This window comes from Corapipo altera, unplaced genomic scaffold (genome assembly GCF_003945725.1).
Source record: "Corapipo altera isolate COAL_440 unplaced genomic scaffold, ASM394572v1 50, whole genome shotgun sequence".
Lineage (NCBI taxonomy): Eukaryota > Metazoa > Chordata > Aves > Passeriformes > Pipridae > Corapipo > Corapipo altera.
In genome coordinates this window covers 1,571,017-1,589,763 of record NW_020884889.1, presented here as the reverse complement: position 1 = coordinate 1,589,763, position 18,747 = coordinate 1,571,017, and the positions used below count along the sequence as shown (strand labels likewise).

At 53.2% G+C, this 18,747-nt stretch overlaps 3 protein-coding genes across 6 annotated transcripts; 1 reads left to right on the top strand and 2 right to left on the bottom strand.

Moving 5' to 3' along the window:
* Positions 1 to 150: 150 nt before the first annotated feature.
* On the bottom strand, positions 151 to 3,128 carry KBTBD13 (kelch repeat and BTB domain containing 13). The gene has a single exon (XM_027644179.1). It carries the CDS (start codon positions 3,111 to 3,113, stop codon positions 1,731 to 1,733), a length of 1,383 nt encoding a protein of 460 aa, XP_027499980.1. The 5' UTR covers positions 3,114 to 3,128; the 3' UTR covers positions 151 to 1,730.
* An 861-nt stretch (positions 3,129 to 3,989) lies between these two features.
* On the top strand, positions 3,990 to 11,447 carry RASL12 (RAS like family 12). 4 transcript variants are annotated; one of them, XM_027644189.1, is made up of 7 exons: positions 3,992 to 4,755; positions 5,651 to 5,767; positions 5,880 to 5,936; positions 7,036 to 7,109; positions 7,200 to 7,390; positions 10,153 to 10,297; positions 11,225 to 11,447. In XM_027644189.1, the coding sequence occupies exons 2-7, from the start codon at positions 5,659 to 5,661 to the stop codon at positions 11,327 to 11,329; spliced, it is 681 nt and encodes a 226-aa protein (XP_027499990.1). In that variant the 5' UTR covers positions 3,992 to 4,755; positions 5,651 to 5,658; the 3' UTR covers positions 11,330 to 11,447. The 4 variants fall into 4 exon arrangements, with proteins under 4 accessions (XP_027499988.1, XP_027499989.1, XP_027499987.1 ...); XM_027644187.1 differs by lacking the exons at positions 10,153 to 10,297; positions 11,225 to 11,447 and adding an exon at positions 8,133 to 9,548 and having other exon boundaries at positions 3,990 to 4,755; XM_027644188.1 differs by having other exon boundaries at positions 3,991 to 4,755; positions 10,153 to 11,323.
* Positions 9,541 to 15,754, bottom strand: SLC51B (solute carrier family 51 beta subunit). Its single transcript, XM_027644185.1, has 6 exons — positions 15,414 to 15,754; positions 12,516 to 12,617; positions 11,895 to 12,269; positions 11,454 to 11,597; positions 10,914 to 11,004; positions 9,541 to 10,146 (listed from the first exon to the last, which is right to left on the bottom strand). Exons 2-6 carry the CDS (start codon positions 12,553 to 12,555, stop codon positions 9,927 to 9,929), a joined length of 870 nt encoding a protein of 289 aa, XP_027499986.1. The 5' UTR covers positions 12,556 to 12,617; positions 15,414 to 15,754; the 3' UTR covers positions 9,541 to 9,926.
* Positions 15,755 to 18,747: the final 2,993 nt, after the last annotated feature.

Below are 18,747 nucleotides of genomic sequence, written 5' to 3'. Positions count from 1 at the left end.
TTGTATCACTTGGTGTTGGAGTTGGAGGAAAGGGGAGAGCCTGCCAAGTTCAGCAGTCCAGGGTTGGCCACAGGAGCCCAACATAAATATTTTACTAACGGAATTATTTTAACTTTATTTTAATGGAGGTTTAAGATGTTTGTTCAACCTGAAATGGTTTTAAAGCAGCATGTTTTCATATGCTGCTCTCAGTTAGGAGAAGACAACCTGAAATGTTAATTGGCTTTATCTGGGAGGGGAGAGAGGATTTGACATGATGGGTTCCTGTAACGTCCTCCCAGGGACACCAACACAATTCCTCTTATGCTGCCCATGGTACAGAGGTGGGAGAGGTCCCTTGGTGACATCTGCCTCCCCTGTGCCACTGCCAGACCTGCACCTCCAAGGGCTGTGGTCCCATCACAGGTGACAGTAGAGTGGTAGCCTGGCCCAGTGGCAGGGGACAAATGAGGACAAGGCACATCCATCTGGCCATGGTTGCAAGTTGGGGTTTTCTGGTTTGTTTTGGTTTGTGGTTGCATTGAGTGGGTTTATTCTCAAATGAGGGAACTGTTTTGAAAATGCTGAGAACTTGGTGAGGGTCAGCACGGAGGTATTTGAGGCATCCTGGCTGGTATTCCCTTCCGCTCCATCCCGGCCGGGACAGCACAGGCAGCCCAAAGCCTGACCCACGGATGGGAGACCAGCTGACCACAGTCTGGGTTTGCTGCTGCCCTGGTCCCCCAGCACTGCAGTCACAGAGGGGAGCTCTGTGCTCTCCAGCCACCCCCAGAGCTCGTGCTGAGGGTCAGCAACCTTCCACTCCAGGCAGTGGGATCTCATGGGAACAGCTCCTCTGGCTTTGGAGCTCTGCAAGCCTTGGCATCACCATGCAATAGTGGTGCTCCCTCCCTTTTTGTACCCTCTGTACTTCCAAGTTTTGCCATGTCCTCAAAAGACCCTGACTTGGTTCAAACAAGCCTCTGATGAGAGCTGGCACTTGCCACCCCTTTGGGTCTGTGCTGAGGCTTGGGGGGATGATGGATGGTTCCCAGGTCCCAGAAAACCCTCAGTGCATTAAGCACCAATGCCCAGGAGCTGCTTTCCTTTACCGCCCATCTCCCCTCCTCCTCCCAGGACCCTGCTGTGGCCATGGAGATATCCCAGGGGAGCACAGGGCTGTGTGGGAACCACACTCCCACATGCGGCTCTGAAATGGAGCTGCAGCTGAAAAAGCATTCAGGGGCAGGAGTGAGTCCTGACATGGATCTCTGTTAGGAGGTATTATCCTCCAGAAGGAGAGGGGAGGAAACCAAACCCAAGAGTAATGAAAATTCTGTAATGAGAAGCTTTTCTATAGCTTTCCTTTTAATTCTGAGATATAATGAATGATTCCCCATCAGGGAAGAGAGGAGGTGGAGTCCTGCACACCCTCAGAGTGTAGTCAGAATAAATAAACCCCGTTTGCACCTCTCTGGTACCTGTTCTCTGCAGAAGCCACGAAGCCGTGCACACAGTTGGCTCATGAGCCCACGTCTGGCAGGACTTTGCACTCGTGCAGGGCAGGCAGGCGCAGCAGCAACTGCCTGCAGTCCCTTCCCCTCTGGCAGGGTCTAGTGTCACCTCCAAGGTCCAACGTGAGGCATCCCTGGACCTGAGCACAGCTCCACGGAGTAGGAGAGAAGCCCAGGGGAGCAGCAAGTGCAGAGCCATGTGCAAGGAGAGCATCCTGACATGGGATGGGGGACCACTTACGTCGCGATGTCATGGTCACGTCTCGGCAGCCGCAGGAGGAAAGTCTGCAGGGAGCCACTGCGCGGGAAACCTGCCCGTTCCTTCTTCTGCTTCCAGGTCTCCTCTTCCACGGAGTAGAGGAGTGTCAGCATCTTGTTGACGGTGTAGATAGTGTCCCCCCTGACAACAGCAGTGAACAGGGCTCCCTTGCTGTTCAGGAACTGCCCAGGCAGGGCCGTCCACTGCCGTGACGTCAGGTTGAAGCAGTCGATGACACAGCGCAAGAAGTCGTCGTAGGGGCCGTTGCGCATGACGTAGAGGTTGTCACGGTGGGCCACCATGCAGTGCCCGTAGCTCTGGTGCCGCTTGAGCTCGGTGACGGGAAGCCACTCGTCCCGCTGGGTCTCATACTCGTAGATGACGGTGGTGTCCAGTGGCTGCCACAGGCAAACAAAGATCTGCCCGAGGGCTTGGGCACAGGGCGCCGCCGTGCTGGGCTGCGGCAGGTCGGAGACGAACGTCCAAGTGCTGGAGGCCACGTTGTACCTCTCCACAGACTTGAGTGAGATCTTCTCGTACTCCCCCCCGATGGCATAGAGGAAGCCCTCATGGCCCACCAGCCTGACATCGTAGCGCAGCTGGTGAGGGCTGGGGAACTCGCTCCAGGCGTTGGCGTCAGCATCATAGCAGAAGCTGCTCTCCACCACCTGCTTGTTGGCCCCGTAGACGCCACCCACGATGTAGATCTTATTATCCATGGTTGCCATGCCGGCTAGGAATGTGCTGGCGCTCAGCGGCAGGCAGGAGAGGGTCCTCCACGTGTTGGTCTCCTCATCCAAGTAGCAGATGGTCCTGGACAGGTCCTCCAAGAACTCGAAGGTGGGTGTGTGGGCTCCCACTGCCACAAAGGTGCTGGGCAGGAGGGCTTCCACATAGGCCAGCAGGTCATCAGAGAGGCAGTCCAGGTACTCCTCCAGCTCGGCGTAGCTGTCCCTGATATAGAGAGCGGCGCAGTGGAAGAGATCCAGGAGGCCGAATATGGCAGCGGCTTGGTACAGCAGGATGCAGTTGTCGGAGTTGATGGAGTGGATCAGGTACTTGGCCAAGGGCTTCACCTGCAGGAAGGCAGCACACTCCACTGCCTGGAGGGTCTCCTCACTGCCAAGGATGGGCCTCTCACCCTCCAGCACCTGCAGCATGGCGAGGAACCCGGCCGCGCTCAGCTCCCCCAGCCCGATCTCCTCCTGCGTGCTCTCCCTCATGCCCGAGCGGAAGAGGGCACGGAAGTACTCACTGCTCTCCACCAGCAGGGTCTTCTCCACACAGAACGACTGCTCCTCCACCCGGATACACACCCGCTCTGGGGGCCCTTCCCGGGAGCCTTCCTCCTCCGGGGTCATCCTCGCCCAGGGGTCAGCGGCTCTCGGGGGTGGGGGAGCAGCCAATGCCCCTCTGTGCCGTGCCCCAGCACAGCCCCCTCCTGCCTCCTTCACCCTTTGATGCCTTTGCTGTGCTGCCCAGCAGCCTTGTAACATAAATACCTTGGTCTAAAGATAGCTGAGCTCGTGACCGGGGCCCTTCAAAGGCATCCGCTGGGCTCAGCTGCCCACCCAAACTCAGGCAGGGCTCCAGCATCACCAACCAGGGCTGGGCACAGCAGAGGTGCCCAGATTATCCCATGGAGTGTGCCCAGCCACTCCTGGGAAAACGAGTTTTGCTCTCCCCACTTTCAGGCATCCTCATTGCAATGCCCTAAAGAGATGGTTCCCCATCCCACGGAGGGCAACATATCTGCACAGCTGGGAAGAACACATTATCACAGTATTCTATTTTATTTTCCCTTAAAAAGTGGAGTTTATGGCCACAGGGAGGTAAACAACATCAGCAAACCTTGCCGCCACCCAGCCTGGCTGTGGGAAAGGGCCTTGCCTGCCACAGGCAGGGAGAGACCTTCCTTTGTGACCCTCCCCAGGCAGGAGGCATCAGCAACCCAGACAACATCCAGCCCAGGCACAAGGAGCCATAAGCCAGGCTGTGCTTCACGTGGGGATCTCATGGTGAGGAAAATGAAGTGCAGTGACCCTTTTTCAGCAAAAAACTCCCCTCTGGCCTCAGGGCTCACCTTCTCCCTGTGATGCTTGGCTGTGGGCAGAGATAAACCCCTGTGACTGACATGGAGGTTGGCAGTGAAGAAAAGTGTCATTTGTGGCACATTGCTGATTTGTGTGCTATTCACAGCTTTTCATGTCTAGAAATCCCATTTCACCTCCGCCATGGGGTGCTGAGGAGAGAGTCAACAACAGGGCTCACCTGAGGGGCTGCTTCCCAGGTCTCCCCATCACCACCTGCACCCGGTCTTTAGTTTTGGTGAATAATTTAACCTGAGAAGCCCAACACTGTTGAAGGTCTATTTTTTCCTCCCTCCTTAGCCCCTCGTCCAAGCCCCCAGGAACTCTCGGGGCAGCAGAGGATGGCAAAGTCACTGCCCCAGGGTCATGGCACCAGCAGGTTCCCCAAAAATCTCAGTTTAGGGGAGAAGGGAAGAGCTTTGCACTTGTGCTGCTGTGATTGATCCTCATGGATACCCAGCTTAAAATACCACATTTAGCTCCAATTGCTTTTAAGTCTCTTTGACCTGTGTACAAAGGGGGTCTGGGAGCTGGGGGTCCCCAGAGGGGCTCTGCTTCCCGCAGGGGAGTGATCCCCGTAATCCCCATCCTCCCCATCCCTGGGTCTTGCAGGGACTTCTACACTCCCAGACTATTTTGGGACAGTTTAAAAATATCCTGCCTGCATTAATGGGCAATATTCCCAATGGCTCAGCAGCCCTGCGTGGACACGGAGCAGCCCTCGCCCCCCAGCCTCGGATATGGCCCCCCCAGAAGCCCCTCAGGGCCGGCCCAGGGGCTGTACCCTGCGGTCCCAGGCACTGAGCCCCATCCCAAATGTCTCTGATCGCCATGACAACGCTGACTTCAGCCTCTGCCACCTACTCAGGCTCAGAGACACTGGGTGCTGGCTGATGGATTGGTGCGGGCACTGGTGAGTACTCCCTGGGCTCCCTTTTCCCCTTGGGATCGAGTCTTTTGGGTGGGAAAAGGGTATTTTTTTCCCCCTGCAAAGCCTCTGCTGGCAGCAGAAGGTGTCTGTGCTTAACTGCATCCGAAGGAGCCGGGCAGGTGGTGGGCAGGGTGGCTGGACAGGCAGCATCGCTCCGAGGTGCTGCTTCTGCCTGCCGGAGATGTGATGAGTGCACTGGCCTCGGCCAGGGCAGCGGGACCAGGCTTGGGCTTGCTGGGGACATATCGAGGAGCTGGGGACACGGCGAAGTGTTAGGGGCTTAGGAAGATGCCGGAACACATCAAGGTGCCGGGACACGGTGCGGTGGCCCGGGGGTCCCTGCCCGAAGCCCCGGCAGCTCGGGGGGCTGGAGTGCCCTGCCGGGGGGACCGTCCTCGGGGTGGCCGGGGCACCGTGTCCAGCCCCGCGGCGGGGCCGCCTTCCTTACAAGGAGTTTGGCCGGAGCCCGGGCGGGGGAGCCGCGCTCGCCTCCTCCCGCCTCATTCATCGCAGCCCCGGCCGTGCAGGGGCCGCTGCTCCCCCGGCCCCGCCATCGCCCCCGGCCAGCCCCGCGTCCCCTCCGGCCCTGGCTTTTGAGGTGGGAGGCTGCGTTTCTCTTCTCTTTCTGGGGTGTGAAGGGTGAGCGGAGGGCTGGGGGGTGGTCCCTGTATTTCGGTGGGGTGCTGGCCGCCAGCGTAGGATGGGGATGCCGGCCACCCTGGCTCCAGGATGCGGATGGAGAAGAGGGGATTTTCCTCCCTCGTGCTGCTGAGCCCCCTTTTGCCCAGGCTGGGGCACCCCACGAGCCAGGCAGTGAGAAGGTACCCACCTGGCACGGCAGCGGGTGCCCCATGTCCCCCCTCGCTCTCTCCCGCAGGACCGAGGATGTCCTCGATGTTCGGCAAACCCCGAGCCAGCGCCGAGCGGCCGCCCCAGAGCCCCCTCCCCGAGTGCAATGTGGCCATCCTGGGGTGCCGAGGGGCCGGCAAGTCAGGTGAGACAGCCACCCACCACCACGGGGATGGCCGGGCACGGGGGGGGGGGCTGCGGGGGTGGCAGTGCCATGGGGTGACACTTTCCTCATCTGCCTCTTTCACCTCCTGCAGCCCTGACCGTGAAGTTTCTAACCAAGAGGTTCATCAGCGAATATGATCCCAACTTGGGTAAGACTCTTTGTCGTCCCATGGAGTACCCTTCCCACCTCCCATGTTTCCCACAAATATGGCATTTAGGGAGGAAAAACCCCAACATACTCAAAATTATATGAAAAACAACAAGAAGGGCTGGATTTGACCCAAACCCACTTGTAAAAACAGAGGTGAAAGCAGCGCCCTCTCTCTCTGTGGGCACGTCCCACGGGGGAACGTTGGCTCCTCTCATTGCCCTGAAGAAACCAAAAGCTGAATTCTTGGGGCTCCTTGGGGAGCTTTTGGTGCCTCCTGCTCACCCCAGGGGTGTCAGGCAAGGGAAGGGCTGGGGGAATGAGGGGGATGCAGAGTGAGCGACCCTGGGGGCTGAGTTTTGCAGCGAGCAGTTTTGGGCATTTTTTTTTCCACTCATTTGAGTAATTAATAACTATTTTTCTGGGCCTGACTCCAGGTCACAGGGAAGAACCATAAATGATTTATCGGGGACATTAGGGAGATATGGACCTTGTCCAAGAACCAACTCCGGCCCCTAATATTTCAGTGACTCTTAGGAAAGAAGGATAAATCCTTTCCTCCTCGGATATTTTTGGGAATGTGTTTTCATCTTCCCACGTCAAAACCTTTCCGAAACACATCCATTAGGAGCTGGCCCAGAGAAAGCATCTTTCTCCCAGGGGAATGGCTCAACGGCTCTCCCTGCCTGCCCTGCTTCCAAAAGAAAGGGCCATTTCTCTCGCCTGATTTATTGGGAAACAGCCCCATGTCAAGCCCCCATCTTGCTTTATCTCTTCAGGCTGAGGCTTTTAGATAAGGGCTGAGCCCTAGGCGCCTGTTGTGCTGGGCTCCTTCTTCTCTCTCCTTCTCCTGCTGGAGCCCATGCTTGTGGCACACAGGGGGAAATGAACGCTCCTAGCGGGGCTTGCCCAGCAGCATCATCACCAGTCTCCTAAAATCACATTGTCTCAGGAAGGAGCAAAGTGGGAGGCATTAGTGGAGGATGATCCTCATCAGGGCTGAGATTGTTCCACAGCATCCCAAGCATCCAAGGCTTTGCTTGGTTTTGGAGAAGGTGGGGCATCCCAGCTCATCCTCACAACCACCCTTCTCCTTGCAGAGGACACCTACACCTCGGAGGAGCTGGTGGACCAGCAGCCTGTGCTGCTGAAGGTGATGGACACGGCTGACCAGGTGAGGCACTGGGGCATTGCTGGCATGATCCATCTGGATCACGGCTGGATCATGGCTGGACCACGGCTCAGTCGCAACTCTCACCCCCAGGATGGTCCTGGGAACTGCGAGCGCTACCTGTGCTGGGCCAGCGCCTTCCTGGTCGTCTACAGCATCGAGGACAGGAGGAGTTTTGAGGGCTGCCAGCGCTACCTCGAGGTGCTCGCCCTGCACGCGCGGGGCTGCCAGCGCCACTGCCCCGTGCTCCTGCTGGGAAACAAGCTGGACATGGACCAGTACAGGTATGGGGCTGTTCCCGATGGGACAGAGCTCATAGATCCTCTCATCCTCCAGCTGGGATGCAAAACCCAAATCTGGTTTTTTTTTTTTAAGGGTATTTCCACCCCTATTAGTATTTGCCACTTCCTCCCACATCTCCGAGGTTCCTGCTCTCCTGCCCAGGGAATGATGTGTTTATTTTGAGCCTGTTGGTATTTTTCAGTGGGATGTTTTTCGGCTGCGTGGTGAGGCAGTGTTAGCACCCCTGGCAGGGCTTGAGCCAGAGGAGCCCCTCTGGACATGCCCTTCCTTTCTCTGCAGCCCTCTAGTCCCGGACTGGATGTGCCCGATGTGTTTTTCTGGCCTTTTGTGCCGCTCTGTGGTCCCTCAGGTCCCTGAGTCAGATGTGTTGCTGAACCCCCTGTGTTCCCAGCACAGAGGTATCTCCCCATAGAGGGGTCTCCTGCCAACTTCCCAGTGCACTGCCATCACATCCACCCCCGTTTCCCTGGCACACATCCCTGGCACAGGAATCTGTGTGATTCCCCAGGGACTCACACAGCTCATTACTATGGGATTTCAGGAAAGGCAAAACTCTTTTGGACTCACATACCCTGCTTGTCTCAGAGGGTCACAAGTGAGAGCTACCCTTGTGCCCACCAGGAAGCAGGCATGGGATGCAGGGTCCACTGCCTGCACCCTTTTCAGGAGGCTGCAGTGCCCCAAGGGATCCTGCAGCCATTCCCCTCCGCTCTCGCCAGGCAGGTGCCCTCAGCCGAAGGGATGTCCCTGGCCAGCAGGTTCGGGTGCCTCTTCCACGAGGTGTCGGCGTGCCAGGACTTCACGGGGGTGCAGCACATCTTCCACGAGGCCGTGCGGGCGGTGCGGCGCCAGGCGGAGTGGAACCCGCCCGCCCGGCCACTCCTCATCACCGAGGACCGGCCCTGCCCGCCGGTGGCCACGGCCCTGGCCCTGCCCACCCACCACGGCTTGGCCACCTGCACCTTCAACACCCTCTCCACCGTCAACTACAAGGAGATCCCCTCGGTGGCCCAGGCCAAGCTGGTCACCGTCAAGTCCTCGCGGGCTCAGAGCAAGAGGAAGGCTCCCACGCTCACCTTGTTGAAAGGCTTCAAGATATTTTAGGACACGTCCCTGTGGGCTGTGGAGAGGGAGGTGAGAGACCCTCACCCATTCTCCTGGCTCTGCAAGGGCTGAGACCTTCTGTGATGGACTCACGGGCATCTCAGCAGCTGCTGGCAGGTGGTGGCCCTGGTCTCTGTGCCAGTGCAGAGCCAGCGGTGGCAACTTGGCAAGCAGGAGGGTGCCAAGAGTCCAACATGTTGCATCGCTCTGCCTGCCCCTGCCCAGCACTGCTGTGGTGTTTGTACCCTGTCCTGCCACGGGCACCGGGGCCAGCTCGGTTTCCATGAAGATCCAGCAGCTCCTGGAGGAGCTGGAGCCATGGGCACCACCGGGAGGGCAAGGGCCGTCCCCAGGGCCCCCAGCCAGCTTGGGCACCTGGCACACAGCAACAGGAGCCCAAGAGGGGACAATTAATCATTAATCCAACCTGGAGGAACCCATCTCATTCATCCCACGGGTCCCTGACTGAGCAATAAGTAGGAGGAATTTTTATTTTATTTTAAATCCAAATAAAAAAGGTGCAGATACTGTTTCAGCTGACTGAAGGCCTCAGGTGGCCCGAAACTGATTCCTACACAGCGACCTAAGTCACACCAAAACTGCTGCTTTTTAAATCAACTTTTTACACTGCAGTGTCCCTTTCCAAAGGCTTTGCAAGGAGACACTTCACTGACGAGGACATGGTCTGAAAAGCCTTTGTTTAAAAGACTGATGTGTCTCCAAAAATGTCCTAAATTATTTCATGGCTTCTACGTGTGCCCAGTGAAGGGCATGAAAGTAATCCTGGAGCACACCAGGCTCTGCCTGTGCCTGAGCCAGGGCCAAGGGCTGGGTGTTTGGTTTCAGGTGCTCTATCAGATTAAATGTTTTGCTTCTCCCTAGAGTTGCAGTTACTCTGCAGAGTAAAATATCCATGTGTATATTTGTACATATATCCATATATATATATGACCTTACTGACAGAGAGAGATTCAATATGGGATTTTGATCCACCACTTTGGAAAGTATTTTAATAAAGATGATTTCTGAAAAGAATAAAAGTGCCTCAGCTTCAGTGTGGCTGTTTTCTTGACAGGAAGTGGCTGACTGCAGGACAAGCCTCCCACCTCCTACCTCCCGCCCTGGCTTTGCTCCCAGCTGTTTGCAGCACCTGAGGGAAGGGGTGAAGCTGGTGCCAGAGGGAAGGCTGGAGGCAGCCAAAACCTGCAGGGGAACATCAGCCAGGCAAGAGCTGAGCTGGAGAGGCAGGGGTTGCCTTGAGGCCAGGGCCTCTCCTCTGGGTGCAACTCTGCTGCTTTCTTCTTTTTGTCTTTTCTTTCCCCAGGCTAAACTGCATTTTTAAACTTCCATCTCTACAAAATGAGATATTCCAATACCTTCCTCAGGGCCTACATGGTCTGACTTCAGCTGCTGCTATATGGCTTCCTCAGGCAAATCCGTGTACAGGGACGTGATGGTCCCGTCCTTCCACTGGACCACCACTTCCCTTGGTCTTTGGTCCTGGGGCACTGGCTCCTGTTTTTGTGGCTCAGCTAGACCATAATCCTGCACAGGTATCAGGGCTTTCTTGGGATCCAGCTCAGCCTGCAGCGGGGTTTGCTCTGCGTTTCCGCTCATGAAGATCTTCCTTTTCCTGCAGGGAAGGCACAACAGGGCCATGTGGAGTGAAGCAGCAAGCCCAGCCCACTTCTGGGGGCAAGTCCCCTGGTGATGGTCACAGCCTTCAATTTGCACCATGTCCCTGGAACACACCAGGGCAAACCCCACCAGCTGTACCGTGTCAGGTAAGTGCTCTGAAGTGCTGGAGCACACACAGCTGTGGGATTCCCATTTGGAGAGCACAGTGGTCCCTATGCCAGGAGCAGCACCCAGCAAGCACTAGAGGGAGAGCTTGGCAGGCTCAGAGCATTAGCTCTTCTCTCCTCTGAAGGTGACAGCTCTGACCCAGAGGTAAGTTTTCATGCTGTAACAAACAGTGAGTTGCTCTTCAGCTGCAGGGTTGTTGTGCAGCAACAGGGAAACAGCGTGGAATGCTGATGGGGAAAGGCTGGGAGTCCTGCTCCAGAGCCTCTGCACTTAGAGGAGGGCATCTCACACCACACAGTTATGGTCACTTCCCTCTCAGCAGCCCTGTTAGGCTGGGCAGAGCTGTGCAGACCCTTCACTGCTGAGGATCCAGGGTCGGGAGAAGGGAAGTGGCTTGTTCCAAGTGACACATCGGGAGAGCAGGGATCGGGCACGATTTTATAAGAAAATACCATTCAAAGGGAGTTTGTCTTTGCTTTTCTCCCTGTCAATCAGGGCTTGTCCTGTCCTGCCAAACCCCTGTGTCTGCCTGCCTGGGGGCGGGGTTCAGCACACCATCACACACCAAAAGGTCCCCAGATTTTCCCATCTCACCTGTTTCGCACAATGTTGACGGTCAGGAGAGCAAGACCCAAAATGAAGGTTCCGAGGGACAGCGCAAGGACACAGTAATTCCATGTTGAGGCTGGGGAAAGCAGAGGCAGCATTAGCAGGCACAGCAAAAAGTGACCCACAGAGCACAGCCAGGAATTTCCTGAGGACACCCAGGATGATCCATCCTTGAGTCCGCCCTTGATTTTTGTGCCTTTGATGTTGATCCTCGTGGCACTGACCTCCTCATATCAATCTGCTCCCTCCACCCTGTCAAAATCACCGGTCATCCCAGATCTTTGCTCTCTTGGCAGGCTCTGCCCGGAGAGAGGCTGAATCCCCCTCTGGGAGGAGACATTATCTCGGCAAAGCTTCCTGCCTGTCTTCACCCATGGCCTGCTTCTTCTCACCAGAGGTGAGACTGAGGCTTTGTGTGTCCGGGGTAAATCCCCTCCTCAGGTAATTCCCTCAGGCATCTGTGTTAGGCAGGAGAGTTAACAGCCAAGGGCTGTGTCTCAACCCAGGAACATCAATGGCACTTACGGTCTTCTCTGCGGAAGAACCAGAGCAGCTCCTCCAGCTGTTCCTGGTCCATGCCCAGCAGAAGGGCGGCATTGCCAGCTGTGTGCTCATGCACCTGTGGGCTGGTCAGGGCAGCTGGGAAGTACCTGTTGTGCCCCGCCTTGGCTGGGGAGGAGAGAGCAGAAAGATGCAACAGTCACTCACTGCAGCCCCTCAGACAGGAGATGATCTTCCCCTTCGCTCCCAGGGTTGCCCAGCTCGTCTCTCCAATTAGGCAGAATGCAGCCCTGAGGGCACAGCCTGACCTCATCACACACTGAGAATTGGAGAGCATTTTTGGTGCAGACCCCATTACGGTGGAGCACCAGGGTTGGAAAGACCCCAGGATGCTGACAGGGCCTGTTCACATTCCCCAGCAGTGCAGGTGTCTCTACCACTGGTCCCTGGGTGAGCAGCACTCACCGGTTTTCTCCTCGCACACGCTCCTGTCCGCAGCATCCTGCCACTGGGCCTTGAGGCCTCTCACGTCACCGAGAGCGACTCCTTTCCTGTTTGCCACCAGGTAGCTCTGGCTGGTGCCCAGAGGCGAGAGCAGAGAGTTGGAGCAGTCCCAGCTCATGTGGCCCGTGCTGGCACAGAGACTTGTCTGCACTCTGTCAGCCCCTGACACAGAGAGGCAGCTCTGCGTGCCATGATTCACCAAAGAGTCGCCTTGCCAAGACCAGTCCTGGAAATCTGACTCTGGATTACAGTTCTCCAGTAATAAATTCCTATTTATTGGACTGGCTTGTAAACACAGGTTGAATTTAGCATTTTTTATCAGAAAAGCTTCAGTGTCTGCAAAGAAAACAACATATGAGTGCGGCCAACCCCAAAGCACAGGACACACACACACAGAGTGCAAATGGGAATGACACCCAGTTCGGGAACTGGAGGCAACTTTTCCCATGGCTGAGCCAGGCTGCTGCTGGTGCATACTGAGGAAAATGGGCCCAGATAAGGAACCATATTTCCAGAAAGTTAAGGTCTTTGCACATATGACCCACTTCACCCACACCATTATCCTCTAAGCCAGGACTCTACCTTGCAGCAGGAAAAATGGTATTATCCAGAAGATCTTCATATTTGTATATGCAGCTGGAATGGATCACACCTTCACCAGTGCCTCTTCAGTGGTGCAGATGCCTGGGAAAGACAAAAAGAAACTGAGTTGAGGGATAATCTGATTCCCCTCTCTGCTCCAGCTCTGTATCCAGAGAGGGGACCCCATGCACCCCTGCAGCTGTGGCGTGTTTTCTTCTGTGAACGTGAGTCTGAGCTGCCAGGACAGGGTGCAGAAATCTGGGAGCCACTGAGGTAACAGGGAGTGGGTGTGGCACAGGGTCTGCTGCCTGGGGTTGGGCCCCTTGCTGAAGTGATCCCACGAGCTGTGAGCTCAGCTGCTGTGAGCCAGCCCCTCAACAAATTCTCTAAGCTTCCCTCCTTGCTCCCCTGACATGATCCATAGAGAACACATACTTTGGACAGTGCCTACCTGCTGCCAATCCATGGATGGCAGAATAAGGGTGTGAAGACAAGGAAGTGGAGGGCTGAGCTCCAAGACGAGGCAAGGCCAGCTTGCCATTGAGGTTAGGGTGTCTCCCATCCCTCAAGGAAGCAGAAAGCTCCTCCTTGACCTTTAGTCCCTCATTTGGCAATGGCATCAATCCAGCTTTTATGGCTGCTGGTCCAAATTATTTCTTAAGCCTCTTTTGGAGGGACCTGCCCTGAGCAGGGGTTTCTGGCTGTCCACTGTGAGTTGGTGAGATGTTTAGGTGGCTCTCCCCAGCCCACAGCTCACTGGCCTCACCTGAACCATCACCCACTGGCAGGTCAACAACACTACAACACACGTGCGTCCCTCAGGCACTCTGGCCCCACAGGCCATTAATTATTATATGAATACTTTTATGACAGTCTGATACTCTCAACTTTCACCTGCCTTTGTCGTGTGGCCTGGAGCTGTCTGAAACTGTTCCCTGGAAACTGCTCATGGCCACGTTCCACCACTCCAGGCGTGTCAACAACGCTGCTGCTGACTCCTCGGGGAAGCATTTGTCCCCTCGGTTATAGACCTAATGATTGCTACTATTTAGCCCCCATTCTCAATGTCTTCACAATTCAAAGTTCACATTTTATAGCCAACCAGGTATGCAGGCTTGCTCCCTGCTGCCAGAAAACCACCTGCTAGCAATTCTTTGAGGAGGGGACTCTCAAGTACGTACGTGGTTCACTTTGTATTTCGGAAAATGTGGGTAAACCTGCTCCCCGCAGTGAGGTGTGCCAATTACCTTCCCATCCAGGTAACCTTTAGCTTGTTCACATGGATCACCCCTCACAAAGGAGGAAATAAAGTCTTGGTGCCAATGAAAATAAGTTACAACTCAGCTACACCCTAATGAGAAGTGGCACTTGAATGTGTTAAATCTTGCTGTGCAAGGCTTCTGACTAATCATTTGCTCGAACAGAAATATTTGACAAGCGTGGTGCTGATTTTCTTCTAAGGTGTTTCATAACTTGTGGGCCACCTCCCAGTGTCCATGCACAGCAGGGATGCTGGAAAGCTGCTGGAAGTACTTCACTACTTCATAAAGTAGTGACCAACTGCCAAGTCTCCCCAGAGGTGGGAGGCCAGAACTTCTCAGGTACAACACAGCAGCAGAACGGATATTTATTCTGCATTAACAGGAAATTTAGGTAAAATACTTTAAAGGAAACTCCTGTTATTTTACCAATCTTTTACCTGTACATCACAGTAACCAAACTAGTTTCATTCATCAAAGCTCCAAAACAGTGTTCTCAGGCCAGTGTATCTACTCCAGAGGAGAGCTTGAGCACAATCCAGAACTCTGCCTGCAACACCAGTTTCCCCAGCAAGGAAACAGTGAGTCTCACAATTCTTATGAGTTTGGATCTTCCAGTATGAAAGAGAGATTTTTAAAGCCATCTCCTCCAGCCTCCCCCACACAGCTGCTCCATCCTGCTGCCCACACCCCAGTGTGGGTGAGCACTGCTCCACCAGACAAGCTGGGAGAGCGTGGGGGACGTTCTTCTCCATTGCTGCCCTGCCTGCACATCTCAGCAGTGACTCTGGCTGCTGATGGATGGGGATGAGCCCTTGGATCCAGGTCTTTGCAACTGAAAGCTGCAGACTTTGGTCTTCTATCCCTCTGGAGACATCCAAGACCCTTCCGAGGTTGCTTCCCAGCTCAGGTACAACACGGGAAGCTCAAATGAGAGAGAGCTGGTGCATTTTATGCTATATTGATATAAGTAAAGATGGGGAATAATCTTCTGGAAAGACCATCAAGCACAGCTTCTGTTAAGATGATAATGTCCCTCTGGACTCCCTGCTCAATACTCACTACACAATATGGGATGATGCATTTAGAACATATCAGTCTTTCCAAAAACAGTCTCCTCTTGTCATCCAGACTCTCTCTGGTGATTATCTTATCTTAACTGATGGCATTAAAATGCGTCAGTTATTCCAAATGCAGTATAAAAGTGGGATGTCCTGTCTTTGGGATTCTTGGAGGATATACAATGGCACATCACGGAGATGCAAATGGATGGGTTGGTTTATAGAAGTACATTAAGCACTGAGTTCCATTACAGAACACAAGAAAAAATGTTTAATATTTAAAATATTAAAGCAAGAAGGCAGTTTGTCCTCTTTGTTAACCATTGTGAAGCCAAAAGTTAAAGAGCAAATCTGAGTAATATAAATTTTCCTTTGACTGCTTCCCAGGCTTTTATATGCAGGAGTTATCCCAGCCTGCTTCTCACTTGCTATCCAGTCTCTCCTTAAACAGCCTTCACTTAAAATTTCCAAGGATTTGAGTTTTCTAGCTGGAATAAATAAACCTTTCTTTACAGATAGCTATAAATTAACCCAGCAGCTGGTGCAGCAGGAATGCCCGTTAATCTCCACTAACTCACCAGAAACAGGCAGTTCCCAGCAGGGAGGAAGCTACATTTCTTCTTTCAGCCCTGTCATCCCAAGACGTCTCCTCCGAGCTCCCATCAGTGGTAATGTCACTGTGGCAATGCAGTGACAAGGTTCCCTGTCCTCCTGCTCTGGATGTGCTACAAGCTGTGATTCATTCTGCTCCTGAGTCATGTGTGAAGGCCAGTCCAACAGGTGAGGTACATTCCAACCTCTGAAGAAAACACACCTCTTTAGTGGGACCATTTATAGTGTGAGGTGAATGACCTTTTCCCAAAGAATGAACTGTAGGAACTTCCAGTCTATTGGCACAATCAGTATTAAAAGAGCACACTGAGCAGAATGACACTCAGTAATAAGTTACCCTGGAGTTAAAGATAATGTTCACTCCGCCTGCCTCTGTCCTCATTGCATACAGGAAGCATGTCCTGATAAAGCAGATATTATCCCTTTTTTTTTTTTTTTTTAGTGAATGGTTATTCTAAGGCTCTCAGAGTATCTTAACAGAGCAATCAACTTTGCAAGCAAAGCATGAAGCACCTACCAGAGATTCTGCCATCCCTGTTTCACAGGTACTGGCAACACCTGGCTAAGTCAATAGTCTGCTAAGAGGCTCTGCAGACTGATGTGCTGCTTTTTGTGGCAGCCACGTTGGGAAAGGAGGATTCCTCCTCCCTGAACTACCTGGTTCATGGATGGAGCTGCACACTGCAAACCACACGAGATGCCTCTCAGTGATGTGCTTGGGGCACACAGCTAGCACTGGTTAGCTCCAGCTTAACTGGAGATGGGCATAGTGTCCTTATATTTGCCCTGTTCTCAGTGTTTTCCTTGAAATAAAGTGTTCAAGGATGAACACTTAGGTCAGATGGGGCTTGGAGCAACCTCGTCTAGGGGAAGGTGTCCCTGCCCTTGGCAAGGGTTTGGAATGAGATTATCTTTAAGGTCCCTTCCAAACCAAACCATTTTATGATTCTGTGATCTTTGGTATTGAAGCTTTGCTCCAGTGCAATTAATCTTTTGAATCCTATCTCACATTGGCATCAGAGCTTCCCTGGCTGCCCTTGTGAAATCTCATCCAGCAGACATGTATAGTCCCAAACAGATGTTTCACTGCTCAGCCTCAGCCTGGCAGCAATCAGATGGGAGCTCAGAAATGCATCCTCCAGGAAACAAGAGCTGCTCTTGCTGTGGGAGGCAGTTCCAGCTGGGACATCCCACCACACTGCAAATTGTGCTGTCTTTCCTCTTCATTTCAAGCAGGATCATTTAAAAAGTGCCATCAGAGTAGGGAAGGCTTTTCCAGTGCCCTTGTGATGTTTGCAGTGCCAGGGAAGGGGTACAGGAACAGGTCAGCAAGAGGTCTCACAAGCTGCACAACCAAATCCTCTGGCTTTGGGAAAGGTGCAGAGAAGACACCTGGTCCCAGAGTAATCTCAGAGTAGAAGGATAGAGATGCTACCCATGGTGAAGAGGTGACTGTAATGGGTGGATGGTGACCTCAAAGCCCCAGAAGGTTCCTTTTCATCCCAATTTTCCACATGGCTTGATTTATGTATCTATGTTTTAATGACAAAAAGATCATTTCCCCAAGTGCTGTGTGGAAGCTGGGAGTGATGGTATAATCCACATTTTCCTAACCAAAACCAGGTGGAGAAGCCTGATCAGAGGACAGAGAGTACCTGTGGCTCCTGAGACATCACAGGCACCTCTGCAGCTCCACAGTGACCACCTGGCTCCAGTCCTGCCTTGGGCTGTTTGTAGGAAAGGTGTCCAACAGCTCCTCCCATATGGGAGACCCCACATCCCTCCTGCAGCCCTTGCAAGCCCAGTGTCCCCCAGGCAGTAGTGAAGCCATGGGTGGCCTCCACTTGCATCCCTAGGGTGGAGTGGTGTGGCTCAGGGACAAGCCTCGGTGCACCAGCACAGCAGCTCCTGTTCCACCCATGATAACCCCCCCAAAATAGCGTCAGGATGCAGGTAAGTGGCTGAGCTGGACTCAGTGTGATGTACATGGAAATAAAAACAGTTTCCCACTGGTTAGAGTCGGCTCTTGTGCCCAGTAATCCTCTCCTTTTCCAGAGAACCGTGAATGGTTTCAGGAGAAACCTCTTCAGCAAGGCTGTGAGTGTTTGATTTTGTGTCTCCCCTGACAACACTGGCAATGGTTAATGGGCAATATCTTTTTACTTCTTGGAGACACTTTCATTGTCTTGGCCAGGAAGCAAAGTGCAGATAAGATGTTGATTTGTGTTCTGCTTCCTCCTCGGATTTGTCTTCGCTACTCTTGGGAAGAGCTTGTCTGACCTCGGTGTTTTAATTTTGCTTATCTTTTTTGATCCCTTCAGTGTCTTTGACCTGAAATGCCTGGTTACAGAATAACTAAACATGCAGGGTTGTTTTTTTTTTTTTCCATTCCATGTACAAAAGCAGAGTTCAAATGCAGCAGAAAAGCCAGATTTTTTTTTATTTGTGAAAAAATCAGATAATTGCTTTCATTCTGAAAAAAATTTATATCAAGATAACTCTTCAGTTAAAATACACGTACATTGTGTCCAAGGCATAATACTGAATAACAGGCATAATCTGTTTGAACTGTGCAGTAGTATCAGAGCCGAGGATGAATCACTTGGGAGAAAGTGTACTTGGGGGAATTTAAGTCCAAATCATAAACTCACTACAAATGAAACATTAATTACTTCATGTGTAAGTCTGGCAAAAATTCAGCATGGAGTTACAGTATTTCCAGGAGCCTTAACTATTGCCAGAAGTGAGAATTCATCTCCAGGGTTTAAGTCCTGGAGGAGCAGCAGGTGAAGCTTCACACATGATGCTGAGGACACTTTCAATGCCTGGATCTGATACCTGGAAATGAACACCGAGCAGCAGCTGGATTCTGGGTTCAGACTCCCAGCTTTCGGGTGGCATTTGGGCCATCCAGACACACACGTACATCCCTGGCCTTTCTGTAGTGCTGGTAATAAATCCAGGGCTTCGCCCAAGACCTCAGAGAACTGGTATTCACTGTCACCACACAGGACGTCTCCTTCCAGCCTTCCAGCCAGTGACTGTGCAGCACGCCCCTGGAAGCCATGAGTATTTTCCAGCATCTGAGGTATTATGTGGTCAAATTTTTCAGCATCTGATGTAAGGGCTGAAATTACATGCTGTGCAGAACACTGCTTCCTCTTTTTAAGGGCCTGATGCCCATAAGTGTCTGTAATCACTTGGTTATTGTGCAACAACTAATTGTCCCCTGTTTATGATAAGTCAGACCATTCACCTGCCCTTCTTCCCCATCTTCTTTCCAAGATGAACCATGCTGGG